Genomic DNA, 12,202 nt, shown 5'->3' on the forward strand with positions numbered 1-12,202 from the left:
TTAATATGACTGCAGAGGCTTAAGGACAGGGAGGACCCTGAATCTTCTGAGGAGAGTGATGGTTCCTCAAGATCCTCCTGAAAGTCGCCACAAAAAAGACCTCGGGACGTCTCGCCAGGTCACTCCTCGCAGCAATCTCCAAAGAAGACGCTCAAAAAGTTTTCAGAGGCTACTAACCAACAAGTTCTGGCTTCCAGGGTGTCTCCTTCTCTTTAGGATTTGACTTCTGCCAAAAAATCCTGTCAGAAATCTGCTACAGACCCCCCTACTCCTCCAGTGAAAGTGAAACATGCTTTTAAAAAGCCTTCTTCAGCCCCGTTGATGGACAGCTCATTGACGGTGGTACCGCCGATGAATACAAGACCACTTAATGTCGTCGGAGTGACTTCGTCGGCGACAACCCTCGCCTCAGTCTCGTCGGCATCTGTTTCATCGATGTCGACGAGTCCAGCACCTTTGTCATCAAGTGTAAAAATAATCAGAAAGTTTTCGTTGTGGATGAAGATTGCCGGCGCCGACAAGTCTACCGTCGACGGCCCTCTCGTCGACAATTTCTCCTATTGCATCGTCGACGGCCTCGATGATTAAAGTTCCATTGTCGACGCCAGTTTGGTCATCTACGCCGGTTACTGGGACTTTAATACCAATGCCCGGCGACAGTTCCTTCGACAACAGTATGTGTACCGATGACAACCTTGTGGATGGCACCAAAATCTAAAACAACATAATTGATGTTACAGCAAAAATTTCAGAAAGAAAGATTGACACCCTCATTAACATATCCCAGTAGGGTCCAAGCCTTATTACCAGCTCATCTTTTAGATGATGAAGATGACTCAGATGTAGACAGGATGTTTGGGGCTGCGTAAAGCCCCTCAGAGTTAAATGTCAAGTACCAAGAGAACTCTGATGATGATGGTCAGTTCTATGATGAACAAATGTACCAGACTGACCAACGACATCAACAGCAACAGCCAGAGATGGTTTGTCTTCTTTCCCCTTTGATAACCGACCTACAATTTATGCTGTCTTCCTGTAGTGAAAGTTCCAATATGTCAAGTGCTAGTATAGCTCCTTCCATCTTCGGACGAAGATGAAGATCAATAAAAGGAAATGCAAATCCAAGATACACCATCACGTCCAGTTGAATGGGACGATTACATTATCCCTCTCACAGCACCACTGTCTCCGTCTCCAGTGGACTGTCCTTCAGAAGATATTGGGGGATTTCATAATCTCTTGGAAAGGGCAGTCAGACGTTTCGTGCTTCCAATGCCTTCTCACCAACAAGACTGTTTCCTTTATGATTTTAAGGAATCTTTTTAAAAAAACTGTCAGGTCTATGTCCATTATTGACTATATTTGGGATCAGGGCATCCAAATAACGAGAAACCCTGTCACATTTCCTCTAGTCTTATCAAGGCTCAACAAGAAGTACAAAGCTCCTGACGACACTCCAGCCTATCTCACAGGTCACCCCAGACCTGATTCCGTGATTGCCCAGGCAGCACACCGCAGGTCAAAGAATCCTGCACCTCCGATTTCAGCACCTCCAAATAAGGAGGGTAGGAGGCTGGATAATATCGGCAAACGTTTTTCCACTATGTTGGCACTGACAGTCAGAGCGTCCAATTCCTTAGCGCTGCTGGAGCGCTACAACAGGCAGATGTGGTCAGACATCGCTCCGTACCTCAACAATCTTCCACAAGACATCAAGGAGGAGGCAAGGAAAGTTTTGCTGGAAGGCTTCGGAGATTATTGACTGTGCGATGGATATCGCTTCCACTGGTTTCCGTCAGCTAGCTGGGGCTGCCGTTCCAAGGTGCCAAGGATGGCTAAAGGCTACGACATTCAGGCCTGAGGTCCAGACCAAGATTCTAGAAATGCCATACAATGGACAAGCATATTGACGAAGTCCTTCAGGGGATTAAAAAAGACACTGATACAGCCAAAGCTTTGGGCACCCTCCAGTATAAAAGAACCCCTTTTCCGAAGATCTGTAGGGCAGCATATTTGATATCCAAGGGTGGCGCTGGAGCAAATCGCAACGGCCGGCAAGAGTCAGGCCTCATATCCTGCCCTACAGATCTTCGGAAGTAATCTTGTTACACCATCTCTGTTCTCCAGTTTCATGAGGACTCCCTAAATCTACGTTCCGGAAAACCCCCCTCATTGCATTCTTGACACTTCAACCTAAATAAAACATAACCAGGTCCTGATCATGGCCGAACACTTCTGTAGGCCGAAAAGCCGTTGACTTCCACAGCGGAACTTCTGGTGCCCCTATTTCACGGATACCCTATTTTTTTATCTCACTTGTCTCATGTTGCGCCCACTACCCTCGTTGTATATACTGCATTACGTGTCACTCGCGCCGTCACTACACTTCACTAGAACTTGTGCACAGCATTTTGTTGGTTACATGTCATTTAATGTAACACAGTACTACTGACCCATGTGCTTGTACATATGAAGTTCAATATGTTCAACATGCTTGTCAATTGAAATATAATTTACATTTACTTGAAAATGTCTCCCTGATTTTCTCCGATTTTGGATTTAATCCGTTGCAATTAATTGTGCTACATATAATTGACCTGTGAATAATACCCTTGAGATATTGTTGTTTGTTACAGATTATTGCCCTGGTCTCTTTAGGGTTTATGGGCTACCTCCTGTAGTCTGTTACTGGTTAAGTTTTATCTAGACAGAACAAAATCCTTCTGCAAGTCTAATCAGCTTTTTGTAATCTACAGCTTACCCAGAAAAGGTTTTCCCTTAACAAAACAGAGCATATCTAGATGGATCTCTAGTGCTATTCTCTTCTATCACAAACAAGCTGGTCAACCCCAACAATCAAACGTTTGTGCTCATTCCACTAGGGCAATATCTACATCTATGGCGTTGTTTGCTGGTGTGCCCCTCTCAGACATTTGTAGGGCAGCAACCTGGAAAACGCTGCATACATTCACTAAGCATCATTGCCTGGTTTCCAAATTGATGAAGGATGCTACAGTGGGTCAGGTGGTGATCAGACATCTATTCCAATAAATTGAACCTTCCTTCTATTCCACCAACCTTTCTCCTGCACATTTCTCTGTTCTTTTCTATTTGTTATGCCAATATTAGAGACTATGTTTTGGCTATTTCATAATTATATGCATAATTCAATTATTTGTATGCATGTTTTTGTATTTCATCCTCAAGAAATAGTTGTTGACTATTCGGTTATGTATGGCTTATGTATATGATGAAATGTACTCATTACTGCTATTTATTCTGATTCAAGCAAGTGAATCTATGAACAAAACCCTAATACTGGATAAGAAATGAGTTACTTACCTGAAACTGCAGTTATCCATTATTGGTATCCTTCATTGATTCACTTGCGACCCGCCGCCTCCCTTGGAAGGGCTCACTTATTACTCTCAGCTGCACCTCTGGTTACGTACGGCGCTTATGAAAATCTGAGGGACTGGGACTCCTTCCAGGAAGGTTCTAGAGGGTGATGTCAGCTGATTGGTTGTTCTCTTGAGTTTGATCCTTTTTTAAAGAAGGACTTAGGTATGTTACTAAATATAAGGCCTTAGGCCGTTACCTTCTATGTCTAATGTGAGATTACCATTATGAATGTACCAGAGACTCCCATCTGCACGACGGGGAATGATTCAAGCATGTGAATCTATGAAAGATACCAATACTGGAAAACTGCAGCTACAGGTACGTAACTCATTTCTTTCGCTGTATGCATGTGTTTTCTTTGTGTTGAAGATCAGTCTGTGGCTGAGTGTGTTTATCAGTACCTCCATTTTGTGCCCATGTTTGCAGCTGGCATTGTGTACCGTTGTACCCAGCACATTATTTTTCCCACATGCACCAAGGGGATATCACTGAGAAAATATATATGTTATCTGTGTGTCGGTCAGTGTATTCATGCATTTGTTTTGTCATCTTTTTCTTCTATCTCTGTCTCTCACTCACTGTCTCTCCCACTCTCTATTTCTGTTTCTATCGCTATCGCTCACTCTCTTTCTGTGTTTTCTTCCTTGGCATATTTATCTTTCTATTCGCAGAATAATAAAAAACACTTCACCTTCCTGAGAAAATTAGAAATGCTGCAGAAATATATTGTAGGCACATTTCTGTATTTTTAGAGATTGTAGTTATCCAGCATTCCCGTTACATGGAAAAGTGTTTACTCCTAAATGTCAAATCTTATTTTTTTGATGTACCACATTGTGACAATTGAGTTTCAGCTTGTGTTAACCCTTACACTTACCTATCCCCTTCAGTGCCATTGATCTCTATCTCCCTAGCGTCAGTGGTTGATCTTTGTTCTTCTTGTGTGCCTCTGGAAGGGATACACAGCTATCCCTCTCAAGTTCTGAATATATAAGGGAGAGCAACATGTAACCACTTTCCACCCACACCTTATGTTCCTGCTGTGTATTTGGTGTCCTTCAAAAGACTGTGACACGGATTGGGGCGGGGTTAGGAATGGGGCAGCTGGGGGTAGATTTTGTTGACGAGGGTTGAAAGACACATCAAAGAGGGTGACATGCAGCGGTGCTTCCAAACACTGTATAATTAGTTCAGTACCCTACCTTCACTCTTATTCCTTTCCCTGTTGACTGTGTTTTTAAAGAAGTGTATCAAGTAGCTATGTTGAGTCTTACCTTCAAAGGTTATTAAGATTAAGCACTTCCTGCTTCTAGTGCACGAGTGCAAGTTCTGTTGAGAAAACGTATTTCTTGGCAGGAGAGAACTCTTCATTGCTTTCATCGGACACTCAGCAACTGGCAACTGCCAGAGGGTAGAGCCTCCCTTTTATACCTATCTCCACCCAAGATGGCAGGGAGATCTTGCATTTTCCTTCGACGAATCATGCAAGACTTCACCTCCTGAGACCGACATTCCTCCTATAAGGGCATGGTTTGCATAACTTTGAGCCCCATTGAAAAAAAAGCAGAAGGCAGCAGAAAGCCTTTACACAACCTTTTTTCGGTGTTCTACCCCTACAAATGGTGAGAAACAATAAATCCCATGCCTCTCTCGAGCAACGCAGGAGGGACATTAGTTAGGTAATGGGCGGGAGCAATCTTGGGATAAACCCCTCAATGTCCTCTACAGTGACACTGATCCTACTGGTTCTCTCCAGTGTCAAGATACAGGAATTCCTCTTGCGTCTCCCCAAAGTCAGTGATTCACCTTGATTCTTTTTGTGTGGGACAGATTGATGTACCCTCCAGTAACGCTGATCGGCCAACATCTCCCCAAAGTTAGTAGTTCACCTTGATTCTTCTTGTGTGGAATAGACAAATGTTTCTTGCAGTAACTCTGCCTTTATCTCCGCAAAGTCAGTGGTTCGTCCTGATTTGTGTGTGTCACTGGAAGCGATGCAAAGCTGTCCTCTCCAGTGACCTTGATCATACTCATCTCCCTCAAAGTCAATGGTTTGTTATAATTATTCTTGTGTCTCACTGGAATGGAGGTGGACAAAGTCAGCAATTCAGCTTGATTCTTCTTGTGTCATGTTGACTGTTGTGTAAATTGTTTGTGGTTTTGTAATTGCAGTTCTCAGTGTTGGAGAAGGGGGATTCTGGGAAGGCAATATTAAAGGTCGAACAGGTTGGTTCCCTTCAGACTACGTGGAGGAGATAGCTGTTAAGCCCCAAGAAGGAAAACAAGGTAATTTTACAATTAAGTACATGTTTTCTTAAAGAAGATACTTTGCTGCCGTCAGCAAACATTTCAGTTTATGCTGATTATTCACTATGTTGGCTGAGCTTTTGACTGCTGTCTTTCTGTTGATTTATGGAACTTGGCTGTTTGCATGATTTTGTACTTACTGATGGGTGATGAGGGAGTGGAAGACTGTATTTAAATAATTGCCAAAGTCCCCCGACAGAACAGAAGTGCACAAGTCCAGTAAAGATGCAAGATCAAGGTGCTCTACCACACCTTCAGCACTTTCCACAACACTGGTCCAGCTTACCTCAACCAGTGCCTCACCTTCTACTAACCCACCAAACACCTTTGATCTGTCTCCTAGGCAAGAGCACACCTCCCTCAATTAAGAAGACCAGAAGCGAAGGACGCTCATTCTCATACCTCGCAGCCAAGACCGGGAACAACCTCTCGAAACACCTCAGAACCTCCCCTTCCCTCATGGGCTTCCAATAGAACCTCAAGACATGGCTCTTCAAGACTAAACTGGCATGATCTCCCCCCCCCCCTTAGGACTGCCCTATTCAGCGCCTAGATACCCTCAGTGGTGATTAGCCACACTTTAGAAATCACATAACATAACATTGTTCCCGGGCAAGTTAAAAAGTCTTAATAACACAACAAAACCGGGGGTCTCAAAACAAGCCAGATTTAGGCTTGAAAGAAGGCAAAAAGCTCCTTATACAAGTGAGCCAGGAATCAGAATCCTATCTAGCCGTAATTCGGACAAAACCACAGTATACAGAAACAAACCCACTAGTGATTGTTGGTCAGACTCATAAGTAACAAATGGGTTCCCATCAAAGTATAGAAATGATGAATCATCTCATTTGGTCATCCAGAAAAAGGGATCGTATGTCTCTTGATCATTGAGACTGATCTCCATACCCCTTATGTCGATGTACAATGGGTCAAGCCCACAATCACTGTTAATGACCTCGAGAATTGAAACAATATGGGAATACGTGCAGTGCAGATCAAAAAATAAAGTGTTATATAAAATAGAGTGAAGAAATAAAAAGACTGAAATTTTATTAGGAATTGTCTCTTCCACTAATTAAAACCAAGAACAGTGCAAAAAAGCAGTGTTAACAAATAACTGCAGGTGGGCCGACATGTTTCAGCCGACAGGGAAGAGATCCCACGGCTTTCTTCAGGGCCTCTGTTCTGAAAATGTTTTTGCTACTGCATACATCAATAACAATGAAAATAATAAGTACACATTTTACAATAAAGGATATATGTGAATAAATCACTCCATGTTCATATTCCTCTGTGTCAAATATTGTGTCTCACATCCAGTTTGACCGGGGACTAGACCTCACCTCACCTGGACCAAGCTCAGGAGTTAGGAGGCCACGCTCTGTCCGTCGTTGCCTCGAGTGGATCCCGAGACAAGGGGGAGGCTAAGTTAAAAAGTCTTGCCATACCACACTGGAGAAATCTCATTAAAGCTTCAGGAGTTTATGTAAAACTGCTGTAAAGATCAGTTGCAGCTCTCATGTCTTTCCTCACTCCTGTGGCTTGTTTAATCATTAGCATGTGTGGTTTACAATGTGAAGTGACACATTCTAAATGGTGTCAGATGGTGCTGTGGTCTTGGTAGACTTGTTAGCAACATTTGTTGCTGTTGAATGTTGACATCATGTTTTTTGTTTCTCTCTCAACTCAGACATAGGCTGAATCCTATTGACACCCTTGAGAATGCTGTATCCTTGCCTCGCTTTGAGTAAGCAGTAAAGGTACTTACCTTCTGAGTTCCCGAGGGCTCTTTGTTTTCACCAGTGCTGTTGACCCTTTATGTGACAGTTTTAGCTGATCTGGTTAATCCTTTGGCTACCAACTTCACTTTCAATTAAAGGTCCTTCAACTCTCACTAATGGCATAGGTCATACCAACCATCATTCATTTATGCTTGTTGGGAAGAGGCAGGGCCGGCTTTAGCTCCTGTGGTGCCTGGTGCACACATATTTGTTGACGCCCCCATCCATAGATTCCCTCACCAACACCTTTTAACAGTGCCCCTCAAATCTCAATAACCACTCTCTTTCAGATGCATTTAATTAGTCATACCAGTGTAGGGTGTCAGAACACTTTGCATTATACAGAGACAATCAATCATACATGTGTAAATCAGTGTATTAGAAATGTTACATAAGCCAGAGGACTGCAAGGTGTAGGAGTGACATGTCATACATACTGGTAGGCAGTATAGTTTAAGAGTGCTTGGTCTGGAGAAGCACAAAATCAGAATTGAAAACGGAACACCTTAGTTGGGGATTCTCTTTAATAATAAGAATCGATTTCTAACCAAATTACCCTTCTTGCAACATTATTATATGATCTAATCTATACTTTGCAGTGTGCATGCAGTTCCTTGATGACAGTTAATAATTCACTGTTATATATTAGGATTTTAACTTATAAACTGCATTTAACAAAAGGATGTCTCTTAGAAAACCAGAAGCCATCAGACGTATTTACATTATATGCACTTTGTGATCTGCATGGTACACGTTCTTTGAGCCCTGTGTGCTATTTTATGATCCGTCAAAACCTCAACTACACAAAACTTCTATCTCGCTCCACGAAGAACATTAATCACCTGAGTTATATTGACATTTTTATTGTTGCCTGAAAATTGCTGGAGACAAGGAATACGGCAGCAGGTGCTTTTAAAACCAAAATGAACTTGCAAACTAGGCACCGCTGAAGTCAGCACCCAGTGCGGTGGCACCGGTCACAACTCAATGAAAAGAGTTGTATATTATACATTAATGCCCTTTGGTTTGTGCAGTCTTGATTATTGTTATTTACTGGCTCTTATTCTGTGCATTTATGCTATGAGGTCCCTGCAGAGACTCCAACAGACACTATTCCATTATGCCTGGGGTCTTAGAGGCCAGAGTTCAGGCTTTTCTTTACTTTCAGCCACTTGACTGTTGTATGTTAGAACAAGCAATAAAAGAATATAGGAAAAAAATAAAAACACATACCCATGTTTGACGCATTGAAAATCAGGGCAAAGTACTTAAGAAAATAGAAGAATTCAGAAAATAAGAATCAAAACAGAGGTGTGAATTAGAGTGGGCAAAATAGAAATACAGTGTGAGTTTTGTTTGTTCAACACAAATAGGTTGGTCAGGTAGGATATAAGCACACCCTTTACCATTGAGAAAGGAGTATTTTTAGAAGCATGGGCACTGTTGCTTACTGTTGAAGGTCATATCACCCAGAAAGGATCCATTTGAGGATTTTGTATGTAGTCTTGTAATAAATAGTAAGGCAGTTGTGTATGATTTCAGGTTTTCATTTATCTTATTAGAGCTCTCCTGCAGCCAAAACTGGATAGCCGTAGACATCCTAGGTCTTCTAGTGATCCTTCATTTTGCCCCAGTATTGGAACATTCATAGATTCCCATGCATTGTATCATTCCCCGTCGTCGGAATGGGAGTCTCGGTAACCAAAAATAACATAGCACTAGGAACAAAAAAGAAAGGAAAGGCCTAGGCCTCATTCCTTTTTGTAGCATATCCGCCTCTTTTTGTAAAAGAGACCAAACTAATCATCAGCCAATCAGAAGAGCCTCACCCCTTAGAACCCTCCTGAAGGAACCTCAGAGCCTCAGATTTTCTACCGCACGTTGTGCTTAGGGAGTCCCCTTTGAGCTCTGCTCAATCTCAACTCTTTTTCAGTGTTTCTTCAGGATTTTTTCTTCAAAATTGTTGGCTGTCTCTTCCAGGATGTCTGAGAAAGAGGAGAAGAAGGCCCTTTTCAAGCCATGCTCCACCTGTGGCAAGAAAAGATTGTTTGTGGAGGATAGGCATAACAATTGTATTTATTGCCTCTATCCTGACCATAAGGCTGCGGACTGCAAGATCTGCTGCACCTTTTCCACCAAAACCTTCCGGGACCGTGAGGGTAGACTACATACCTGGCTCCAGAAGATGAAGTCTAAAAAGGACACAGTTTCCAATGAAAATGAGGACTCTTCTTTAGCTACATCTTCAAGAAGGTCAGTCAAAAGGGGTAGGGGCTCCCCTTCGCCTTCAGTGGAACATTCTGCTAAGGCCTCAAAAAAGACCCCCAGAGAGTCTGAAGCCTAGGTTCGGTCGAATCTCCTCACCACGGTGTAAAGGAGAGGGAGGGACCATCTACACCATCTTCTGTGACAAAGACGGTCCCAGCCTTCAAGAAGCCATCTTCTCAGTCCTCTGAGAAGTCTGACAGGAGTTCCAAGTTGTCGCCGACGCAGCTGAAGACTTCGTCAACGAAGGCGTTGAAGCCTAATCTTATAGTGGTACCGTCGACGGGCTCGTTGACGGTACAATCACGTCGACGGGGTTGTCGACGACAGTGACAGCAACGTCGACGAGGATGTTGACGACGACAGCGACGACGAGGATTTCGTCGACGGCGGTGACGCCGACTGTCTCGTCGTCGAGTGCTTCGACGACGACAACATTGACGGCGACGGCAGCAGGTACGTCGACGGCCTCATCGTCGATGCCCATCTCGTCGACGGTTGTTCGCTCGGCGACGAAGGCTATTCCATCGACGAGGACGGCAGCATTGCCAGGAACAACTCCATCGTCGATGGGATCGTCAACGATATTGTCGTCGACGGAAAGAATCACCATTTCCATGCGACGTATTACACCTGATATGACGTTCCCGAGGAGGGTTACCTACTTACCCCCAGCTCTGCTGTTGGATGAGGATGAGGACGACTCGGATGAGGAAGATCAGAGCTCATATGGATATGCACGCAGTCCTTCTGAGCTTCTGGTAAAATGTCAAGAAACGGATTCTGTAGGGGAATACCTGCAGGAATGTGGGTACAAACATTTTGCTCAGCCTCAGGAGTATTCGGGTCAACAGATGGTGTCTGTGCCTTCTTCGCTCTTGCAGGATTTACAGAACATGCTGCAGGATTACAAATCCAGGTGTTCACAGCCTATGCCTGTTCCGTCTACGCAAGCCCTGCCGGTTCCTACGACACCCATACTGGTTTCTCCAGAGTTGCAGGCTCAGGTGATATCTGAGCTGCAAACACCGATTCCACAGATACCTTCAATACCATTGGACACTTTGATTCCTCGGATGAGGATCAAAACTTTGACGGCAGACCAAATCAAGGCATAGAATGGGACGAGTAGGTTATCCCAGACCCGGCTTCACCATGTCCGGATCCGGTGGACTCCCCTCCGGCGGATATCGGAGGGTTCCATAAGTTAATGGAAAGAGCCTGTGGCAGATTCAAACTAGCAATGCCTTCTGTTACCCCCAAGTGTTTTTTGTATGACTTTAAGGAGCCATATAGGAAGGTTACTAGGTCTGTCCCCATTGTTCAACATGTTTGGGATGAAGGCCTGAAGGCAATGAAAAACCCAGCAACAGTGGTCCCTGTGCTACCGCGCCTTGAAAAGAAATATAAAGAACCTGAGGATGGTCCGGCGTCTTTGACAGGACACCCAAAACCGGACTCTGTGTTTTTTCAAGCGGCTCAGAGGAAATCAAGCAACCCATCAACTCCTTTAACAATACCTCCAGATAAGGAAGGCAGAAGATTGGAAAACGCTGGTAAACGATTCTCATCTATGGCCAGTCTTCTAGTGCGGGCAGCGAATGCCTTAGCAATATTAGGCAGGTATGACCGCCAACTATGGTGCGACGTTGCGCCCTATCTGGATCAACTACCTCAAGAGGCAAAAGGCGAAGGAAAGAAAATTTTGCAAGAGGGAGAGGCAACATCAATGGAGATTATTGATTGTGCCATGGATATCGCCACAACTGCCTTTTAATCATTGGCTGGTGCTGCAGTTCTTCGTTGCCAGGGAGGGCTCAGGGCGACTTGGTTCAGGCCTGAAATCCAGAATAAGATCTTGGATTTGCCATTTGATGGAGAGGCGGTGTTCGGGAAACATATAACGACACTCTCCAGGATATCAAGAAGGATACCAAGACGGCGAGGTCTCTGGGTACACTTCAGTACCGAAAAGCTCCTTTCAAAGGGGCCAGAGGTAAGAGTACCTCCTACAAAGGAGCCTACCAACAGCAACGGTACTCATCGTACGGATCAAGCTCTCAACAATACCGTCAGCCTTACCAACAAAGACAAAGCCAGTCCTCGAATTTCTCTTGTCCGAACAATAGAGGAAGACAAAATCGCCAAGGACGGGATACGTCCAAGAAGCAATAGCGGCATCCTGGCTCTTCCTACTGTGCCCTCCTCTACAAGACCATCGGTAGGGGGCAGGGTATCTCAATACCTTCAGAATTGGTCCAGCATAACATCAGACCGTTGGGTGCTAAACATCATTCGAAAGGGCCATACTGTGGAATTCACACAAATTCCACCATCCAAGCCCCCGGCCCCCATCCCATCAAAACATCTGTGTCTCCTGCGGCTCAAAGTTCATCAGATACTCCTCAAAGGCGCTATAGAGCCGGTCCCCTCCTCCCAAAGAGGGG

At 44.2% G+C, this 12,202-nt stretch overlaps 1 protein-coding gene across 3 annotated transcripts in view; it reads left to right on the plus strand.

Annotated features, from left to right (window-relative positions):
• Positions 1–12,202, plus strand: part of SHANK1 (SH3 and multiple ankyrin repeat domains 1) — a 1,403,433-nt gene that overhangs the window by 298,289 nt on the left and 1,092,942 nt on the right. For all 3 annotated transcript variants that reach the window (XM_078655298.1, XM_078655300.1, XM_078655299.1), the window contains one exon: positions 5,575–5,688. In XM_078655298.1, the coding sequence (XP_078511424.1) occupies positions 5,575–5,688 (114 nt within the window). The remainder of the gene's footprint in view (positions 1–5,574; positions 5,689–12,202) is intronic.

This window comes from Lissotriton helveticus, chromosome 7 (assembly GCF_964261635.1).
Source record: "Lissotriton helveticus chromosome 7, aLisHel1.1, whole genome shotgun sequence".
Lineage (NCBI taxonomy): Eukaryota > Metazoa > Chordata > Amphibia > Caudata > Salamandridae > Lissotriton > Lissotriton helveticus.